Here is a 20,572-nt window from a genome sequence, read left to right as displayed (position 1 = left end):
GATTAGACAAAAAATCAAAGCAATCAACTCTTTACTTTGTTATATTTAATCTACGAAGACGACCCTACTTTGTGCTCTTTTCACTTTACCTTTTTTTTCTTTTCCCTTTCCTTTCATGTTTTTAGGGCAGAGATTGAACGAATATCAAACTAGATAGGTCGGGTTCATTTATTTTTTGTCAAAAAAAGAAAAAAAATTGAGTCTTAGTAAGTAGTATACAAGTTGGTTTTCTTTACTTTCAAGATTTTGAGTTCGAAGTTCCCTATGGACCAAGCATACCAAACTTAAAACTATTGTTCTAAGAAGGGTAAGAGCTTTAATGATTAAAATCACATTAAAATCACTTTAAAACATGCTTTCAATCACTCATAATGATTGATTATACACATTGAAATAGGGTTTCATACCATCAAAATTACTCTCAAACATGCGGTTTATAGATATTCAACAAAGATCATCCACACAACTATAGATCATGGCAAATTGGCTCATAATCGCACTCTTAATGGCAGTGGACTTGCGATTGTGCGGCACTCACTTTCCAACGACAAGTGAGCCAAGCCAATTTATTCTTACGTTGCCTACGGCCAAGCGTGTATGCTCGAGCCTCTAGCCTCGGTTTAAGAACGTTTTAGAAAACGAGGGCAAAGAGATTTTGAAAGAGACATATATGCAAGCAAGAGAGAGAGAGAGTAACAACTCGCCGTATATACCAACTTTTGGTAGGGGTATATGAGTATCACACCAAATCCAAACAACACAAATTTGAGAATGCTTATACCGGAGGTGTGGTTAAACATAAAAATCTACAACTCATATGAATGAAGGGTTCTTATTAAATTAGAAGCACTAATAGTGGAAGGGTTGGTATTTCAGGTCAAATCTTCAATGGAAATGCTACAGGAAAAGCAACAAGTACTTTTTTGGAATATAGTACTACACTATAAGCCAAAGTGGGAGAAAGTGTCCCTACATAAGATCAAATAAACCACACTACAACCTTTTCTTTTCCTTCTAAATTCATCAATTCAATCAAATGAAAGTTTCCTCATCATTGTAGTAGAAGAAAAACACGATAAACAAGACACCCCAACAACTTAGCAGAAACAGTGGTACTGAAAACTATTGGCGTTTGACATTTTGGTTGAGGCAATTATGACTAGGAATGATGATTTGGGAGGAACTAGGATCGATTGATACTTCAAAACAAACTAAGATCTTATTGGTATGCTTGCAACTATGCAGTCAACATTAATGAAAAAGTTCAAGAATAAGGAGCCAACTCGACTAGGAAAAACTCAGAAAAGTTCACCTCAAAACACTTTATTGAGTAAAAAAAATTTGAAATCTCCTACTTGAATTGGATACATGTTTGTACCTCATAAACGTCCATCTCCTTTCAAAACAGTCATATCAACTGGTAGGCCATGGCAAAGAAAAGACAATATAAAAAGACAAGGCATCTAGGCCTGCAGATCGAATTTATGCTTAAGCTCAATGAAATAATTTACTTGTAAGCATAAAAACGACCGACCTGCTTAAGTTGCAGATAGTACACAACTTTAAATAATTACCATCCACATGGCTTACCTATAGTGATTTATTGCAGTCTTCTTCCATCTATTATGGTTGAATAAGTCATCAGTATACACGGGCCTTGGGAGGGATTGTTTCCATCTCATCGTCCAATGTGTTCATGTGCACTGGCCTATAGTCCAGCCTGACCTTCTCATTCTCCCAGAATCTGCAAATTCAATCATATTAATAAACATACAGCATGAAGTTAATCAATTGAAATCATGGGCGAACTAGTAATAGAGATTTATTTCTGTTAATCTAGTTGAGCCATGGGTCAATGATGGATCAGGAGTCCCAAGATGTGAAAAGGTGACTGACTAAGAATAATAAAAACGGGGCAGTTTTTTTTCTTTTCAAGTATCAGACACGAGAGTTACCCCAATGTGTGCTTCATCCAGTTCACATCATCTCTTGTCTGCATAACCAGAGTATACAAAATTACTATATTGAAGTCATAGGGAAGTGTTGAGTCACTACTAATAGAAGTAAATAAAACTAACTGTGAAATCTTCACGAGCATGTGCTCCTCTGCTCTCTTTCCTGGCTTCAGCAGAGTGCATGGTAATAGAGGCATTGATCAAAAGATTTTCCAATTCAATTGTCTCAATCAAATCAGTGTTCCTGTTCAACGAATAAAGACCTTAAATCAACCCTTCAAAGAATTCAGTACTAACACTTGATAATTGTAATCATATTTAAAACAAATAAAGACAGAAAACACCATGATCCTATTATTACCATATTAAACTCCTGTCCTTGACCTTCACATCATGGAAACTCTCCCATGTCTTGTCAATTAATTTGCAACCTACAGAAGCAGAATGAAAACAAAAGATGAAACGAAATGAAGGCAGAGTTGTAGATTGTATAGAAGTTCAAAACTAAAATTCTCTCTTTTCGATTTGGCTACCTTCTTCCAAGGTCTCCTGAGTTCGGAAGACAGCAGCATTGTTTTGCATAATTCGTTGCATGTTCAACCGAATATTTGAGGTGGGAAGTGAACCATTTGCGTTCCTTAATTTGTCTAGCCATGCAATTGTCTTCTCACCAGCATCATTTTCCAACGGCTTTTGCTTTGCCCCTGTAAATTGCCCAAATATAATCATTCAACATTATCGATTTATTATTATTGGTTGAATCGGGTTGTGGGTTCATCATTCATTTCCCAGTTAAAAATAAATAGATAAGCATCTTGCCTGGTTTACTGATCTCTGCTACCCTATTTGCACAAGCTCGTCCAAAGACAACAATGTCCAAAAGGGAATTTGCACCAAGCCTATTGGCACCGTGAACTGAGGCACAAGCTGCCTCCCCAGCAGCCATCAATCCTGGAATTACAGCATCTGGATCATTGCCCTTGATTGTAACTACCTGATAAACAACAAATTTACAAATGACGTTAGAGAAGGCAGAAAAAAGAGAGGACATTTTGAATTCTACAGAAACATTAGAGGGCGAATCTTCCTGGCTATTTTTTTAACTCCCAAATTTTTTACTCTCAAACATTTTATGAGAGGATACTCAGTTAGAAAAAATGAATATAATAAGAGTTACATTTTCATGCATACCTCTCCATGATGATTAGTTGGAATTCCACCCATATTATAATGCACTGTAGGTAACACTGGAATGGGCTCTTTGGTAACATCAACGCCAGCAAAAATGGCAGCAGTTTCTGAGATACCCGGAAGTCTCTCCTTCAGTACCTCAGGGGGTAAGTGATTTAAATGAAGATAGATGTGGTCCTTCAGTGGTCCTGTTAAGAGTTATCCATTCAGTAACCAAAGAAAGATAGTAAATAGGGAAAAAGAACAAATTAGTATACTCCCTAACAGTTATTTTGTTCAGATGCCCTTATCAACATAACCGCGCCTTATTAGCTGGGAGAAAGTACATGGATGCATCTATTTAATACTATAAGAGATAAAAGCTTCATACCTACACCACGACCCTCCCGAATTTCCATCGTCATGGATCTTGAGACAACGTCCCTTGATGCAAGATCCTTTGCTGTTGGGGCATATCGTTCCATAAAGCGCTCACCTTCACTGTTCCTAAGAATGCCTCCTTCACCACGAGATCCTAATTTTTTACAGAACAAAAGAATTTCATTTAAATTAGTATTATGTCCACGTAGAGTGAGGGGGAAAAACCCAATAGGAAAATTATTATTCAAACTTCCGGTTCAGACCTTCAGTAATAAGGCATCCAGCACCATATATTCCTGTTGGATGAAACTGCACAAACTCCAAATCCTGTGCAAGAAAGGGAAAGAAAAGGTCCAAAAAGGGAATGAGAAATTATCCAAAACCTTCCACCACCATACTAGAAAAGGAAAAAATACGAACCTCAAGTGGAAGCCCAGCACGTGCAACCATGGCATTTCCATCTCCAGTACAGGTATGAGCAGAGGTTGCAGAGAAATATGCTCTGCCATAACCCTGAAAAAGCAGAGAGTTATATTTACATAATTTATCAGTTCATACATTGTGATAACAATCATCATGGCATACAGTACCCCAGTAGCTAAAATTGTTGATGCAGCTTGGAACCGATGTAGTGTACCATCCTCTGTATTTAATGCTATCACTCCCTGGCAGCTACCTGAAATGCCAATATCAGTGGTAAGGGTGACCATCAAACATGGGTGGAAAGATCTATAATATTACGTAAAATTCCAGGAAAGTGGAGTTTATATACCATCACTATTCATTAAAAGATCCAAAGCAAAATATTCCACAAAAAATTGTGTGTTATGCTTCATAGCCTGGCCATAGAGAGTATGCAATAAAGCATGCCCCGTTCGGTCAGCAGCACATGCACAACGATATGCCTGTCCACCTACAAAGACGACAATGTAAAAAGTAAAAAATTGAAGACATGAGAATCTCAATGTTAAAGGGGAGACCAACATGGAAATGAGAACATATAATATGAATTATTACCCTTTCCAAAGTCGAGGCTCTGACCACCAAATGCACGTTGATATATTTTTCCCTCTTCAGTACGAGAAAATGGAAGCCCATAATTCTCAAGCTCAATAACTGCTTTTGGTGCTTCTCTACACATGTATTGAATGGCATCCTGATCACCTAGAAAATGAAAACCATACAGGTCAAGGATTTGAATGTACAAATATTGTAAGTCTATAATGTTTATATAGAATAGATTTGTTTTTGCACACCTACAAGTTCTAAATCATTAAGGATCAGCAAATATACGCAAGGTAAGCACATAAAAGTGCACCATATAAACAAATTTTGCTACTAGCTTTGTATTGGCAAGTAAGAAGCCACGAGCATTTTGATGTGTGTTTGTGTGCTTATTTCTAAGCACAATGTCAGCATCGCATTGCATGACAATATTTTTGAATTATCCAAAGTTCTAAATATATACCTAGCCAATCGCTCCCCTTGACAGTGTCGTACATGTGCCACCTCCAATCATCCTCAGTCATGTTCCCCAGTGCAGCATTAATACCTCCCTATAAACCAATAGAACAATTCATTAAGCAATATGTTCAAGTCAAAGAAAATCTAATTCAATAAACCAATAGAACAATCCATTAAGCAATACCTCATTCATTAAGCAATATGTTAGGTATTGCTTCAATAAATCTACTTCATTAAGCAATACCTCCAACCAGTTCTAAATATGCTAGCCAATCTAGCATCGCATTGCTAGATTCTTTGTTTCTCTCTAGTAGTGTCTAGGCCTTTTTATTATTACTTGTTAGGCGACTTAAAAGTAAAGAAAGTGGTCCCTTCCTGCTAAATGGACAGAATTTGGGTTGAAAACAAGAACGCTTGGATCTCTCCTTGATTTTATTGGAAGAAAGGTTTACAAGAGGCCTTAGATCCGCCATAAACGTTTGATAGCCAGAAAAAAATAAAGAAAGAATAAAATCATCCGCCAAAGACTGGTTGAAGAGAAAATAGAAAGAACTTTCAATCACTTCTTTAAACGTGAAGGAATTGTTGCGAAGGATGAGAGTGCCTTCCACTGAGCCTTTTGCATCCATAAAAAACACTGTTATTGCATTTAGAACCCCAAAGAGACTTACAGTAAGTTTTTCAACTTCGTTGAAATTAGTTTCTCATAAAATGACAGAATTTGGGTTAGTTTAGAGAATGAGCCTTTGACTACAGATCTTTTCTATCAGAATTCGAGTCTCAGAAATAAGACACTTTAACCTAAATTTGAAGACAAAAGAGAATTGACGCCATATGGTAAGTTACCAATTTGTGAGACATCACAGACAGCATTACCATAAGTCCGAATACCCCGTACCTGAGCTGCAACAGTGTGAGATCGAGTTGGGAAAAGCTTAGTAATGCAGGCAGTATTAAATCCATGTTCTGACAATCCTATAGCAGCTCGAAGCCCTGCACCACCGGCTCCTACCACAACCGCATCGTATGTGTGATCAACCACAGTATATGACGAGCGACCTGCCGTCTGCCATCAGCCAGAGAAGAAATAATTAAATATTAATAAAGACCTATTAGCAGTCACCATCTTTATGAGAAGTTTTACACAAATACTGGAGCCCTAGGAAAGAAATTTGAGGGAGCTAGCTACGATCAGCACAATCAATGGGACCAATGCAAAACAGAATTTCATTTCATTCTCTCATGCAAGCAATTAGCCAAATCAACACAAGATTAAAATACACAGATCACTAACAATCCAGGAAGGTGGCATTAAAAAAAAAAAAAGAAACAACGAGAGAATAATAAATCATAGTCTGTTTATCCATTCCACACGCCATCCTCGATAAAAGGAAAAAGAAGATGATAAACCGCGAGAAACAGGAAAACATACTAAAATCAAAGATCCAGACAAAAGTCGAAGCTCATATTCAATAACCAAGACATATGAAGGAAGGTCATACCGAATCGGAGAAGAATCTAGAAAAGTGAGATCTGAGGTGATCATTAGGCGACGATTTCCTGGAAAAGGAAGAAGAAGAAGCGCGAAGGCCACGAGAAACACAGCGCCACATCTTGCTTCAGCACCTCCGTCCAATCCTTTGCAATCGCCTGAGTGAAAGAAATGGAAGAAAAGACGGCGGTTCCCCCGCTCTTGAAGCTCGCTGGAGGCCGGAAAGTGGGGGTTTGGAATGGGGTTTGTTTTTCCAGGGAACGAGTCTCAGGTTATTGGCGAATGTGAGAGAACAAACTGCGCTACTTATCACTAATAATGCCTCCGTGTAAGCCCGAAATTAATAACCAATTTAATTTAGTAATTCAAATATTAATTTGGATAATGGTTGATTATTTATAGATATTAAATAAATAAAATTAATAAAAATATCTCTCAATTTTACATTTTATCTTAAAAAATATCTCAAATTTTTTAAAAAATTCAATAATACTCTTAAATTTGTAAGGATATTAATTAAAATTAAAAGGATTATTTTAGAAATTCAAATAATAATAATTATTATTATTTATAAATCGTAGAAATTTTGAGATAAATTTAAATAAAGTTATTGTAGTGATAAACCCACCAGTTGTTTTAACGCTAAAGCATGGCATTATAAGTGGTAGATTCGATATTAACGCGTCGCGGAGCGAGTGAAACTACGTGGCATGGTCTAAGTGGCCGTCACGAAGAAAAAGGTGAACGGCAGGTGAGTCAAACAGTTAATGGTCCAAATTAATTTACGTAAGCATCTCCTTACATGCCGGTTACGTGGGCCTTTCGTCCACTGGCTGACGTGGATTTAAACATTAATTAATAAAATTAAAGTATTTTAAATATAATTTGTATCGGCCGAAAAACAAATTATTTATAAATATTTTGGTTTTTGTTTTTTATTTGTTTCTGAACCTATTTGAGTTAGGCGTTATCTTCCTTTTAAAATGGAAGAAATATCTTTATCATATTTCTTTAAAAGAAAAAAAAAACAAAAAAGAGTGTATTATTCTATCCCATCGAAGGTGCTTCAAGTACGAACGAGTAGTCGCTTCGCTATATCTTAGAAGATGGAAGACTTCGTGACTTCATTAAATGAAGACGGGTGAATTATTTTAATTTGCTCAATTTCTGTAGCGAATGCAATATATTCCTAGATCATCAATTTATTTTCAATTCATTAGCATATCTAAGCACATTTTAGTCCTTTAATTTTTTTTTTTAAAATTTAATTTATCGATCATAACTTTATCTTAAAATAAAATTTAAATTTAGCTCAATAGAATAAAAAGACGAAGACAGGATCAAGACATAAATGTTGAGGAATTGAATAATACAACTCCAGTGATATGAGACCTTTTGAAAAACAAAAAACAAAGCCACAAGAGTTTATGCAACTGGACAATATCAAACCATCGTGGAGGTCCATGGTTTCTAGGTATCAAAGTCATACTTTAACTTAGCTACATCAATAAGGTGTAGTCGAAAGCGACTTCAGTTTCGAACAAAATGGTGAAATTTGTTCGAGGGCTTAAGAGAAATGAATCGAGCCTCAATTAAGATGAGGATGTTCGAGAGCTACATAGGCCTTCAAAGGAGGTTCTATGGTGTACTTTGTTCGAGAGGAAGATTGTTACGAGGGAGGTCTTTAGGAAAACAAAAAGCAAAACCATGAAAGCTTACCAATCGAAGAACATGCAAGTTTAGGTTCGTATTTTTAGTTCGTCCAGCCACTAATGTATGCAATGATAGAAAGGGAATTCATATTTTCTTAATTCGTCCCAAAAAGATCAAGCAAGTTTCTATGGCCAAACGCCCTAGAAACTCTCCTCTGAAGACAGCCTTTCACAGAGTGTATCTCCCAACCTCAAACAAAACATGCTGCCCTAATCATAATTTTGCATGCTCAGAAACTCAAAAAGACCAAAAATTGCATGCAACAGAATCCCCCAACTACATACATTTCCCCGTGTCCCAAACCGCAACACCACCTTCAAAACTACTGTTAACAGTTAAGCGTTGAGTGTAGAGAGTACCCCTCCTGTTGAAGTTGGTATCACCACCTCCCAACCAGGCCCTTTGAGGGGGTATAAATCACCAGAAACTTTCGATTTCTCGTCGTCTGAACCAGACGGGGGAAGCAGGTCGGAGCGGTCTAAAATACGCTCCAAATCAGCATCGCTAATGTCTGTTTGTATCATCTTATCTTCAGCAGAATCTTCCTTCCTTAGTAGTGCCAGCAGATCCTCTTCCTGAAAATTTTTACACAAAACGGGACAAGAAACAATGGAAATTTTCATTGCAGCCACAAGAAATGTTGGTCACACGGCAAATCACCAATGCAAAAGATCCATTTTCTTCACAGTAGAGAGTGAAAAGAAAGTAGAAATGGATTGAAACACGGTCAACTAACCTCTATAATAGCTCCAGAGTTGGGTTTAGTTCGTTCCTGGTGAAATTGCCCCTTCTCGATGACAACATGCTCAAGCTTCAACTTACTAAATGCCCTATTCAGAATGCGGCCCTGTTAAGACAATTCATCAGAGTACTGATGAATAGCATCATGAATATGAACACACCAAAAGATTAAGACCACCAGCAAGTTACCTCTACAGACTGAGCTGTTGCAAGTCTGTAAACGTGTACGGGTTTCGTTTGACCAATCCTGTGACATCTATCCATGGCCTGCAAATCCATTTGTGGGTTCTGGTGTATATACGCAATATGGTGAGTCAATATTAATACAGAAACTGAAAAATAAATGGAGTGTCAAGAAAAATACCCAATCGCTGTCATAGAGTATACAGGTATCTGCTGCAGTAAGGTTGATACCCAGACCACCAGCTCGGGTGCTTAGAATGAATATCCTGTAGTTGCTGTTAACATCATTGAACTCCTGGATCTACATGTAGAAAAATTAAATTTGTCAATTACAACACTTTCATAAAGGAAATATTTACAACATTTCTAGTCCAGCTGTGGCATGTAAAGGGAAATTCAATTTATTATTACATATAACATGCAAGTAATTATTTCAGTCTCAACTAAACGTTTCTCAAGATCCCAACAAAACCTACTAAAGTAGTAGCACAAAGCACGAAGGCAATACTGAGAATTTTGGACATTTCTAGGACAAATATGAGCCAAGTGGAAGGCCTTGGCATGCACCTAGACTAGGAAACACTCATCAGCACCTAAGGAATCTTGCCAGGATCAGGCGAGGTGGCGTCACTAGGGCATACATTTCTGCTCCGTGGTGAGGTTCACAATTTTGTTTTTCCTTCAAAGTATTTTTCCTTTTGTTTTCTTCTGCATAAATCCTCTATAAATTATTGGCTATTTTTTCTGCTTTACCCTACCCCATAGAATTAGAACTCTAGTCTCTATATGTTACAGATGACTAACTCCCCGCACCAAATATGGTTGCCATTATACTCCCCTACCCCTCCCCCTAACAGACTAATATATTTATCTGCTTCACAAAAAGATTGAGACAACCTTTCGAGCCAACTTCCAACAGATACGGTCCTTTTTGAGGTTTTTCTTTTGGACTTCCCCTCAAATTTTTTAAAACGTGTCTGCGAGGGAGAGGTTTCCACACCCTCATAAAGATGCTTTGTTCTTCTCCCCAACTGATGTGGGATCTCACAATTCACTCCCCTTCGGAGCCCAACGTCCTCGCTAACACTCGTTCCCTTCTCTAATCGATGTGGGACCCCTAATCTACCCACCCTAGCGTCCTTACTGGCACACTGCCTCGTTTCCACCCCCCCCCCCCCCCCTTCGGATCTCAGCCTCCTTGCTGACACGTCGCTCAGTGTCTGGCTCTGACACCATTTGTAATAGCCCAAGCCCGCCGCTAGCCGATATTGTCCTCTTTGGGCTTTTCCTTTCGGGCTTCCCCTCAAGGTTTTTGAAACGCATTTGTCAGGGAGAAGTTTCCACACCCTTATAAAAAAATGTTTCCTTCCCCTCCCAACCGACGTGGAATCTCACACTTTCCAAATGTGTCCATCAGAACATTAGGACTATAATAGCCAAGAGCAAGTTTCCAGCTGCATATGGCAGTTAAGAGGACCATATGGTTGCAGCTTATAAGTCACCGGAATGAAGTTCCATAATATGATGATGCTCGTCAACTTTAGTCTTCATTAGTAGCTTATAATTACATTGACAGCAACCTCAGATCATCAGAATCCAATGCCAGTTCCAATAGAAGTTACAAAAGCGTTTGTGATTATCCATGAATTCTATCTTGCTTAAATTCTATCAAAACTCTCCTCGTAGTTTCATCTTCTTCGATATACCAGATTCTATAATGATATTTGTCAAAGGAATATGTATATGCATCATGCACGTATATTTTCCATTAGTAACGTAGCTTTACACATAACAGATAAATTGAACATAGTTCTTTGGTGCAACAATTACTGATATTAACACCATACTGCAACATTTTGGCACATACAATGTAAGAAAGCAGGAACGAAGGGGAAAACAGGAGCAACAGCACACAACACAACAGGCTTTAAAGTATTCAGATAGTTCATTCAAAAGCTCATACCTGTCTTTTCCTTTCATCTAGTTTCACATTACCATCTATTCTGCAAACTTCAAATCCCTTCTCACTAAAATAGTAGTCCATGATATCCAAAATCTTAGTCCATTGAGAGAAGATAAGGACCTAAAAGAAATGCAACGTAGGCAATGAAGTTAGTTAGGCAAAACTGAGAAGAACAACTGAACAAGATTACAAATCAATTTACTTTATGCTTGCGTGCTAACAGTCGTGTCAACAATCTATCCAGTAAGCGAAATTTGCCACACTGCTCTACTATCTGCTCTACAGGAGGATATGTATCTGTCAGGAAAAAACAAGGGATTAAGTGAAATTGTATAATACATTTTTACCATGAAAGATTGAAGAATGAGAGAAAGATACATGATTCATCAAAAACTGATTCCAGGAGGTCAGGATGGTTGCAATTTTTCCGAAGCTGGACCATCAAATTATTAAGCTTTCCTTTCAAAACATGGCCTACATTTTCACAAAATTACCACAATTAGCAGAACATAAAATGGAATGGAATATAACGAATATAATGAAGCCTACCATCAAATCAGCAGCCTAAACAAATCATGCACAAGATGATCCAAGTGCACATACAACAGTTTTAACCAAGCAACATTTAATGAACATATTACAAAAGCTTAAATGAAATACAACCAGAACAAGCATGCACCTGAAACCTAAGCCCACGGCATTAGAAGATTTAAACACTCATTTATGTCAACTAGAAGTATACGAAACCAAACCAAACTGACCATTCAACCGCACTAAGGCAGCTTGGTTTGATTTTTCTCTTTCTTTATGCCTAAGCTGAGCCAAACCAATATAGATATGCAAAAAAAAAAACTCTAAAATAATAATATTAAAGAGAAATCCTAAAATATTGTAGGATAAATGATTTTTCATATCTAAAGTGAAGTATAAAAACTTCTGAAATATATTATTAGTTAGATTGGATTCTTTAATGAATTTAAAATAGATTCATTCATTTTGCATATTAGTCGTGACATTGAAGTGTTTTATTTAACGAATAAAATTTAAACGAGTATAGTGCAAAACTTAAAGGAGTTGGAAACGCTATCCGTAAATCCCCTGGCTACTTAGCAACTTAAATGCCAACTGGCAACCAAGAGAAACCATCATCCCTCAGCCATATACCAAATGATAAGAGCAGAAAAACAAAGAAAATATACTGCAACATACTTGGTAGTTACAACGACAAGCACATGGCATCTATATACTAAAACTCAATGTTAAACCACCTGATCCCTTCTCGGAGAGATGACTTTCCAACGTCTTGTTAATTAAATGTTCCTGAAAGTTCTTCTGACACTCGGTCATGGTTGCATACAATATAATTTCTTTCTTCCGAGGGAGCATTAGCTCAACATCGGATTTCATTCTCCGAAGTAGAAATGGTCTCAGTATTGCATGCAGTTTTGCTACCACCTGCAGGTTTCAAATATCTATATATGACAAACTTATGCAACAAATAACAACATACGGGGTTGGAAAAAAAAAACATCAAAGAATTACCAACCTGGGCCTTTCTATTCTCTTGTGTTTCTTCTTGTTCTTCAGCATGACTCTTTCCAGAGAGATCAAACCTGAACAAATTATTAGGAGCAAATCAGTCTTGAATATGGTAATAATAATTGATTGACCCCCTGCAACTACAGTCTCAAAATATGTGGTATTATTTATTTAACAAATTGCAGTACTTCCAGAGGCTATAAATTCACCACCATGTTCACAAATGGAAAAAACAAATCTTAAGATTATAAGCATCCATCTAAAGATAAAAACGCATACTGACCATGACTCAAATTCTTCATTGGACGAAAAAATATCTGGTAAAATAAAGTTCAACAACGACCAAAGCTCAGCCAAATTATTCTGCAGTGGTGTCCCAGTAAGAAGCAGTTTATTTTCAACAGTTATGTACTTCAATTCCTTCAGCAATTTGCATTTTGAGTTTTTCAGCCTATGCCCCTACAAGAAAAATATGTTTTAAAGACTAAGAATGTCTAAAATTCATGAACTATATTTTTTACAAGAGACACAGTAGAAGCATAGTCTAAATGGCTGACCTCATCAACGACAAGATATTTCCAATTGTAATGCCTCAAAACTTTTTTAGCATCACTCATTGCAATCTCATAAGAAGTAACCACTATGGGGAAGTTAGGTCCAATTGCTTTAGGCATGGACTTTCTTCGAATCTCTTCCCTTTGTTTTTTGTTACCATGATAAATAATAGCATTCACTGTGGGCACAAATCTATATAAGGAGACATAAAAACAAATGGAGAAAATAAGGTGACTAAACAATTTTTATTAAAAAATGTTAAGACCAAGTTAACACGAGAGACTACCTCGATATTTCATTTATCCAATTTGAAAGTGTGGAAAGAGGAGCAATTACTAAGTAAGGTCCATCCAGTCCCTTCCCTTTCAGATGTGCAAGGAAGCCAATGGTTTGAATTGTCTTACCAAGCCCCATTTGATCTGCAAGGATTCCATTCAGCCCATTCTGCCATAATGAGATTAACCATTTGACACCTTTGAGTTGGTAGGACTTCAATTTGCCACCAGTCAACAGAGGTACAAGTTCACTCTGCTCCTTCTCGATTCTTTCTTCCTCGGTCAAGTTCTCATCTTCGTCACGCTCACCTTCTTTTGATCTAGTCAGCATAGCTGCAACAGCTCTTTTTGCCTTCCTCTAGAAACATTTTTGTCCCAGGTTAGAATTTATTTAAAATATACCAATAGTTTGCAGTAATAAAGGATATTCAAGATTAAGTGCAATTAATAACACATTACTTGAGGTTAAAGTTTCAAATATAAAAAGGATTTAAAACAGTACCCCAAGATGTTAGGACGTGAGAAGCACATAATTCTTACATTATTATAACGTGGAGCAGCTTTCCTCTTTGAACCACGAACATTACTTTTCTCAACAGATTTATTCTCTTCCTCCACTCCATTCTAGCAAAAAGTTGAAAACAATCTCAACGAGAGACAGAAAGGCGCATAACTTTAAAATCTGTAAATTATACAGCACATAGACATACAAATGTGATGTCATCCATTTTCTCCAGCAAAAATTCTGAGTACAACTGTGTTTGAGTGAGAAGTTCGTCCAATTTGGTAAACTGATTGTCATTCAACTTTGCAGATTCTTTTGAATCCTCAAGTTTCTCGGCCTCCTCATCCTTAACCCGAGCTTCCAGCAATTTCTGTTCCTCCTCTGCCATTTCTTTTGATATAAGACTGGAATCCCCATTTTTTGCTTCCAAAATTATCTTTTCCTCCAACTTGATCTCATTTTCCCCATTACATATATCCTTCATGCAAAAGGGGTGAAAAAGTCACAAGACAATTTGGCGCAGCATTAGAAAAAACGGATACCAGTTCAGTAGGAATCGAATAAACTATTTGATATATTCCCTACTGACATGCAAACATAGCTCATTTGAACATGATGGCAAAAGAATGCACAAGAAAACAAACACGCAAGTGTTAGAGGTCCATATGGAATCTTAAAATAGACTACATGTTTCCTTCCATTTAATTCAACATTGTCAAGAAGTTGGAGGTATCTCCACCATTTTTCAATGAATTTCACCGCAAACATTACTGAATATCCAAACAAATTTGTTTTCAAGTGCCGACGAGTTAATAAGTGTTGGACCCAGGGAAAATCTTTTCAGGGAAACATGAAAAATCTTCTATTTCAGCGTTACGACAGAATATGATTGAATAAAAAGAAAGCAAAAAGGAGAGTAAGGAAAATATGCGGCTGTTTAGGAGCGTTCTAAAAGAAAAACGATAGATTAATCATTACACATTAAGATAATTATTTCCAGAAAGTTCTTCGTTCTTCTTTTACTAATAAATAATAATTTCAAGGACGGAATAATCCTTTTCATTAAGCACCATTTAAAAGTTCTTCTCGAAAGCAGGTAAAAACACGAAATCGACTCCTTTTTTCCTGCTAAAATTTCCAGACAATGTCTTTTGCCGTATCAAAAGAATCAAGAGCACAAAAAAAGAGTCAGAAGCTGGAGTGAAGAAAGTGAAAAAACCTCGTCTTCCAGAACCGAGGTCGGTGACTCTGCAGAATTATCAGCTCTTGGTTTCTCCTCGAGAGCCATTTCCAGCCCTAAAATGAGTATCAAACAGTGAACAAAGACCGGATTAAGCCAAAAATCAGAGCAAAACCACTTGAAAACACAAATAACCAAGTGATCTTCCTAAGAAGCTATAAACCGTGCGCCGAGTTGATTAATCTTGTGTACTGAAATTCCTACCGCTCAACAAATACAAAGACGAAAATCCGGAAGCAGAACGAACCAAATGCACGGTAGCAAATCGAAGAAACTTAAGTTCTGCAGTTGAGATTCACCGAGAAATGAAGAAATTTTTACAGGGAAGCGACCATGGAAAATGGATCGTCGTGAAGTTTGCAGAAAAGCTCCGCGTGCTGTTATACTGGTTCTTAAAGAATGTCTTGTTTTTTCTTTGTTCAGGGTTTTAGGCGGGAAATGGAGAGACGTTTTGGACCCTGAAAAAGGAATTAATTACAAAAATACCTCAAGTGCTGGTCTAGTTCGCCTTGTACACCTACCGAGTTAATTACACACACACAAAAAATAATAATAATAATAATAATAAATTTAGATTAATATATTTCATATTTATTGTACTAAAAAAATATTGATTTTAGATTCTAAATTTACTGTTGGTAAATTTTTCAAAAAATATAAGTGTTTACAAATATAAATAAACTTTAAAAACTTTTATTTATGTATAAAAATTCACAAAATTTGTAGAAATATTTTTAACCTTCATAAAAAAAAATTAAAAGTTATTAAATCGTTTATATTAAATTTAACGATACTAATAATAAAAACTTTTTAAAATTTTATATCGAATTATTCTTAAATAAGGGTCGGCATCCTTTAATTTTGTGTCTAATAGATCTTTCAATTTTTAAATTTTTTTATTTTGTGTCTAATAAATCAATCTGTATATTCAAAATGGTATGATATTGTTACTGAATATTTGAATATATATGTTAACAACACATTTAAAAAAATTAAGTGCATATATTGTTAAGAACCACGACCCTCTCGGCAATTGCATAATATTGTCCACTTTGAATGGACATCTAGATAATGTTTCTTATTTATAAACTCATGATTTACGACTACTCCTTTTAATAATCCTCCACATGTGTACGAAACAAAATTGAAAGGTTTAAGAATTTATTATCTATTTTTAAAGGTGACTCATCCAGTCCAACGAGCGAATCCATTGTTTACGTGTCACGTTTATTGTTTAATATGTCACGTTTCACAATAAAATACTAAAAATTAATTGTTACTTTATTAATTATTTATAAATTATACAAAAAAAAAATATATTTTTTAATCTATATTATAATATAATTAAATTCCGATGAAAGAAATAAGTAAGCGAGAAGTCAACGTCTCTGCCACTGTCCCTTCCCGGCGGAGAAGAAGATGGGGGTTCTTCTGAAGCTCTTCGATTCAGTTCTATTTGTGTCGTTCTTTGTACATGCCATGGCGCCGCCGCTCATCGGAGCCCAGTTATTACTCCCCGGAGCCCTTTTCCCCGATGTTCTTATTGATTTCAAGGAGATGTACATTCGGCTGTCGGGAGACTATCTGATGGCGGAGACGCCTCCCTTTTTCGTCGGCCTGCTTTGGCTGGAGCTTCTCCTTCAATGGCCGCTCACCGTTTTCAACGTCTACGCCATCTGGGCTGCGAAGTCATGGCTGCACACCACCTGTTTGATCTATGGCGTCTCCCTTTTCTCTGCTATGGTATTCTACTTTTCTCCTAAGATCATCTGATTGTTGTTCAAAGCTTTAATATGGTATTCTAGTTCACGGGCGCAACTGGGTCCTCGTTGACTTTTCCTTTCGAGTTTTCTCTCAAAGTTTTTAAAACGTGTCGGTTAAGAAGAGGTTTCCACACCAATATAAAGAATGATTCGTTCTCCTCTCCGATTGATGTGGGATCTCACAATCCACCCCTTTTGAGACCCAGCGTCCTTGCTACCACACCTCCCTGTGTCTCGCTCTAATATCATTTATAATTGATCAATCTCTTTCGGCTTTCACTTTTGGGCTTCCCCTCAAAAATTTTAAAACGTGTTTGTTAGGGAGAGTTTTCCACACTCTTATAAAAAAATGATTTATTCTCTTCTTCAATTGATGTGAGATCTCACAATTTACCCCTTCAAAGCCTTGTAGCATCGTTAACACACTGGCTCTGATACCATTTGTAATTATCTAAGCCTCCCGCTATCAGATATTATTCTCTTTGACTTTTTCCTCGTTCTTTCTCCAATCAATGTGAGATCTCACAATCCACCCCGCACAATCCACCCCGTTCGAGGCCTAGCGTCTTCACTAGTACACCGTCCAGTGTCTGGCTCTAATACCATTTGTAATTACCCAAACACTTCGTTCTTTCTCCAATCAATGTGAGATCTCACAATCCACCCTATTCGAAGCCTAGCGTCTTTGCTAGTACACCGCCCAGTGTCGGCTCTAATACCATTTGTAATTACCCAAACCAATCATTGGCAAATATTGTCCTCTTTGGACTTTCCCTTTTGGGTTTCCCTAAAGTTTTTAAAACACGTTTGTTTTGTTTGGGGGAGGTTTGCATATCTTTATAAAAAAATGTTTCGTTCTCCTCTCCAATTGATATATGATCTCACATCGATTGGAGAGAAAAACAAGTGTCAGAAAAAACGCTAGGCCCCGAAAGCAGTGGATTGTGATATTCCATATCGGTTGGAGTGAGACGAAATATCTAACAAAAGCCCGAGCAAAAGCCAAAAAAAAAAAAAAAAAAAAAAAAACTCAAAGTTTGACTCTTTGAAAGGAAGTAAATGAATAAGCTTTTGTTGGTTCTTTTTTCAGGCGGCCATAGCAGCTGAATTGATAGGGTCACAGAGGGCATCTGGAGTATTGTTGAAACTGTATCTCCCTTTCTTGGGTTTGGGAGTTTCGGCCACGCTACGTGGGCTGATGCCGCGCTGCAGCAAGGCTACGGCCACCGGCGACAGCGTTGGACCATCAATTGCCGGCAAAAAGAAGGTTTGAAGCAAAGATATGGCATCTCATGTCGCCATTTTGTTCTTCCAAGTAACTGTGTCCCAATAATCTGTTTCTTTTCAGAAGATTTAAGCTTGAAAATTGAAATCAGCCTTTTATTTTACCCTTTTGTTGGGACTGATTGAATTGAAGATAATAAAGCGATCAGGAATAAAATTGAACAAGCAGTTGAAAGCAGGGCTGTATGTTGGGTGGTCGAGTCGGTTTTGGAGGAAAAACGACCGGTCGGCTTCCATTAACAGGTTTAGTAGGGCCGTATGTTGGGTCGGTCGAACTTTTCGGTGGGTCCAAAAAATCCACCCAACCCAACTCGGACCATATACACCCCTAATAAATATACATGTTTATCGAATTTTACATTTTTTAGAGGAACGACCGATCAATAGTAGTTTTTACCTCCAACCCATCATAAAACCGACCAACTAAGGTCGGTCGGTTAGTTTCGATAGTTTGGGACGGTTTTCGGCCTACCAACTTACAACCCTTCAAAGGGCACCATCGATACGTCAATTCTTTTCTCAATACATCCATCCATTTCTAACACATCAAAATATTAAACCATCTCATAATTCATATGTCACTCCAACCAAGTTTACTTCGTTTTCTTAGTCAACAATTGAACCTAGCAGCCAATTTCTTGTCATGCCTATCATTTGAAAACAAACTATAAGAAAGGCTAAGATTCTATTGAAAAAAATTGGTGCTTTTACAGCTCTATATAGCCCCATGACTCATAATCTAGGCTTCTAATAGCAAGCCATAATAGCAACTGATAGCAATCTGCAGCTTTCAGAACAAAACTTGTTCAATTAGGGACTAAAAAAGTCAGAGAAGAAAGCATTACACTCAACAAGAACAACAACAACGTAGCTCAACTTGAACACTTATTCTTCAGTTTCATCATCAGCCTTAGAAGAAGAAGAAGAAGAAGAAGAAGAAGAAGAAGCCAAACCAAGAGCCTCCTCAACTTTTCTCCAGGCCTTCAAAGAATCAGGAGGGAACTTCTTCCTTATGGTCCTGATTAAACCCTTGGCCTCTTTCATCTTCTTCTTCTCCATTAGCCCCTCCACCAAATACTTCACTGTGTTAACATCAGGAATCTTATGAACCTTCACACTCTCCTTGAAAACCATATACCCTTTTTCATAATCCCCATTTCTACAGAGGTAATACATAAATGTTCTAAAAGTTGCAGCGTTCTTGTTACACCCATTTATCTCCATATCATCATACACCTTCTTTGCTTCATCAATCATCCCATTCTTGCAATAACAAGTCATTAAGTAATTATAGCTAATGGTGTCGGGTTTCATACCTGAATTAGCCATTTCCTCGATCAATGCTTCAACGTGTTCTGGCTTGCCGCCGTGCTCGTGCATCAATCTAACGTTATAGGCACCCACATCGAGTTCACACCCTTTTGATATCATCTTGTTCCAGATTTTCTCTGCCTCTTCGCTCTCGCCCTTCTTGTACAGAGCATCTAAAATGGTTGTGAATGTCACCGCAGTTACCTCCACATCGTTTTCCTCCATCTCCCTTACGATTTGCATGGCCTTCTCAGGGGAACCGGATTCGCAATAGGATTTGACCAGGATCCCGTACGAGATCTTATTGGGAGAGAAATTGTATTTCTTCGGAATTTCATCGAACAGTTGAGGAACTTTGTCGAATTGCTTCGAATGGTTAAATGCACATAATAGCGCATTGAAGGAAATCACCGATCGAGGAGTGCCGAAATCTTCCATCTGATTATAAGTCCTCAGAGCGTGCTCGAACATACCAGCTCGACCGTAGGATCGAATCAAGGTGGACAAAAAGGGCTCCTGAGTGATCTTCGGGTCATTTTTATGGGATTCGATCAGGGATTCGATGTCATCGAATCGACGAGACTTTGCAAGGCGCCGAATGGTGAGTTCCTGAGCATAGCGAGAGGAGACAGGGGAAGTGTAGTGACTGGAAACAGAAGAGTAAATGTTCAGAGCTTTATCTGGATCATACTCTGTTCTTAGTTTAGATTTCGCTTTTGAAATGGATATTGAAGAGGACGTCGTTGATGTGGCCTTGGAAGCAGCGGTTGCGGTGGCGGTGGCGGTGGCTGCCGTCGATAGACGACGGATGTGGCGGGTGGCGATGGAGGACATTTCTAGGGTTTTAAGTCCGACTCTGGAAGTGCGAGTCTGGGAGGGTTTTACCTTGAATTGAGACTCCGTTTATAATCTCTCGCCTTTTAAATTTTAAGTTAAATTAATAAAAACATCTTAAAATTTTGTATTTTATTTAACGCAATTAAATTTTAAAAAATCTAAAAATATATATTTAAATTTTGGTACGAAAAAAATTTCAAA

The 20,572-nt window shown here is 37.4% G+C and overlaps 4 protein-coding genes across 5 annotated transcripts; 1 reads left to right on the top strand and 3 right to left on the bottom strand.

Moving 5' to 3' along the window:
* Positions 1-1,298: 1,298 nt before the first annotated feature.
* On the bottom strand, positions 1,299-6,759 carry SDH1-1 (succinate dehydrogenase 1-1). The gene is made up of 16 exons (XM_023696707.2): positions 6,473-6,759; positions 5,869-6,036; positions 4,975-5,062; positions 4,524-4,670; positions 4,279-4,419; positions 4,097-4,182; positions 3,927-4,019; positions 3,770-3,833; positions 3,517-3,660; positions 3,147-3,334; positions 2,775-2,949; positions 2,489-2,659; positions 2,317-2,386; positions 2,079-2,199; positions 1,956-1,993; positions 1,299-1,744 (listed from the first exon to the last, which is right to left on the bottom strand). Exons 1-16 carry the CDS (start codon positions 6,581-6,583, stop codon positions 1,642-1,644), a joined length of 1,908 nt encoding a protein of 635 aa, XP_023552475.1. The 5' UTR covers positions 6,584-6,759; the 3' UTR covers positions 1,299-1,641.
* A 1,478-nt stretch (positions 6,760-8,237) lies between these two features.
* On the bottom strand, positions 8,238-15,573 carry CHR1 (chromatin remodeling 1). 2 transcript variants are annotated; one of them, XM_023697723.2, is made up of 16 exons: positions 15,381-15,573; positions 15,156-15,232; positions 14,142-14,414; positions 13,972-14,055; positions 13,443-13,789; positions 13,159-13,348; positions 12,885-13,060; positions 12,609-12,675; positions 12,331-12,517; positions 11,441-11,536; positions 11,265-11,359; positions 11,063-11,182; positions 9,281-9,400; positions 9,106-9,204; positions 8,912-9,022; positions 8,238-8,750 (listed from the first exon to the last, which is right to left on the bottom strand). In XM_023697723.2, the coding sequence occupies exons 2-16, from the start codon at positions 15,222-15,224 to the stop codon at positions 8,511-8,513; spliced, it is 2,274 nt and encodes a 757-aa protein (XP_023553491.2). In that variant the 5' UTR covers positions 15,225-15,232; positions 15,381-15,573; the 3' UTR covers positions 8,238-8,510. The 2 variants fall into 2 exon arrangements, with proteins under 2 accessions (XP_023553491.2, XP_023553492.2); XM_023697724.2 differs by having other exon boundaries at positions 15,424-15,570.
* A 948-nt stretch (positions 15,574-16,521) lies between these two features.
* LOC111810644 (uncharacterized) lies at positions 16,522-18,401 on the top strand. Its single transcript, XM_023697385.2, has 2 exons — positions 16,522-16,919; positions 18,030-18,401. Exons 1-2 carry the CDS (start codon positions 16,596-16,598, stop codon positions 18,210-18,212), a joined length of 507 nt encoding a protein of 168 aa, XP_023553153.2. The 5' UTR covers positions 16,522-16,595; the 3' UTR covers positions 18,213-18,401.
* A 490-nt stretch (positions 18,402-18,891) lies between these two features.
* On the bottom strand, positions 18,892-20,432 carry LOC111810643 (small ribosomal subunit protein mL103 (rPPR7)). Its single transcript, XM_023697384.2, has one exon. The coding sequence runs from the start codon at positions 20,366-20,368 to the stop codon at positions 19,109-19,111; it is 1,260 nt and encodes a 419-aa protein (XP_023553152.2). The 5' UTR covers positions 20,369-20,432; the 3' UTR covers positions 18,892-19,108.
* Between the last annotated feature and the right edge of the window lie 140 nt (positions 20,433-20,572).

Source organism: Cucurbita pepo, chromosome 14, assembly GCF_057944985.1.
Source record: "Cucurbita pepo subsp. pepo isolate OVF chromosome 14, ASM5794498v1, whole genome shotgun sequence".
Lineage (NCBI taxonomy): Eukaryota > Viridiplantae > Streptophyta > Magnoliopsida > Cucurbitales > Cucurbitaceae > Cucurbita > Cucurbita pepo.
The sequence above is the reverse complement of the archived record's forward strand: the minus strand, read 5'-3'. Positions and strand labels throughout refer to the sequence as shown.

Bases quoted from the DNA above. Each gene is read 5' to 3' on its own strand.
- SDH1-1 (XM_023696707.2), bottom strand. From the start codon at position 6,583: ATGTGGCGCTGTGTTTCTCGTGGCCTTCGCGCTTCTTCTTCTTCCTTT. The intron at 4,183-4,278 runs GTATATAAACTC...TTGGCATTTCAG, and splicing joins TCTTTTAATGAATAGTGATG to GTAGCTGCCAGGGAGTGATA. The intron at 3,335-3,516 runs GTATGAAGCTTT...AACTCTTAACAG, and splicing joins TCGGGAGGGTCGTGGTGTAG to GACCACTGAAGGACCACATC.
- CHR1 (XM_023697723.2), bottom strand. From the start codon at position 15,224: ATGGCTCTCGAGGAGAAACCAAGAGCTGATAATTCTGCAGAGTCACCG. The intron at 11,183-11,264 runs GTAAATTGATTT...CATTTCTTTTAG, and splicing joins TGTTAGCACGCAAGCATAAA to GTCCTTATCTTCTCTCAATG. The intron at 9,401-11,062 runs GTATGAGCTTTT...TTCTACATGTAG, and splicing joins TAGATGAAAGGAAAAGACAG to ATCCAGGAGTTCAATGATGT.
- LOC111810644 (XM_023697385.2), top strand. From the start codon at position 16,596: ATGGGGGTTCTTCTGAAGCTCTTCGATTCAGTTCTATTTGTGTCGTTC. The intron at 16,920-18,029 runs GTATTCTACTTT...TTCTTTTTTCAG, and splicing joins TCTCCCTTTTCTCTGCTATG to GCGGCCATAGCAGCTGAATT.
- LOC111810643 (XM_023697384.2), bottom strand. From the start codon at position 20,368: ATGTCCTCCATCGCCACCCGCCACATCCGTCGTCTATCGACGGCAGCC.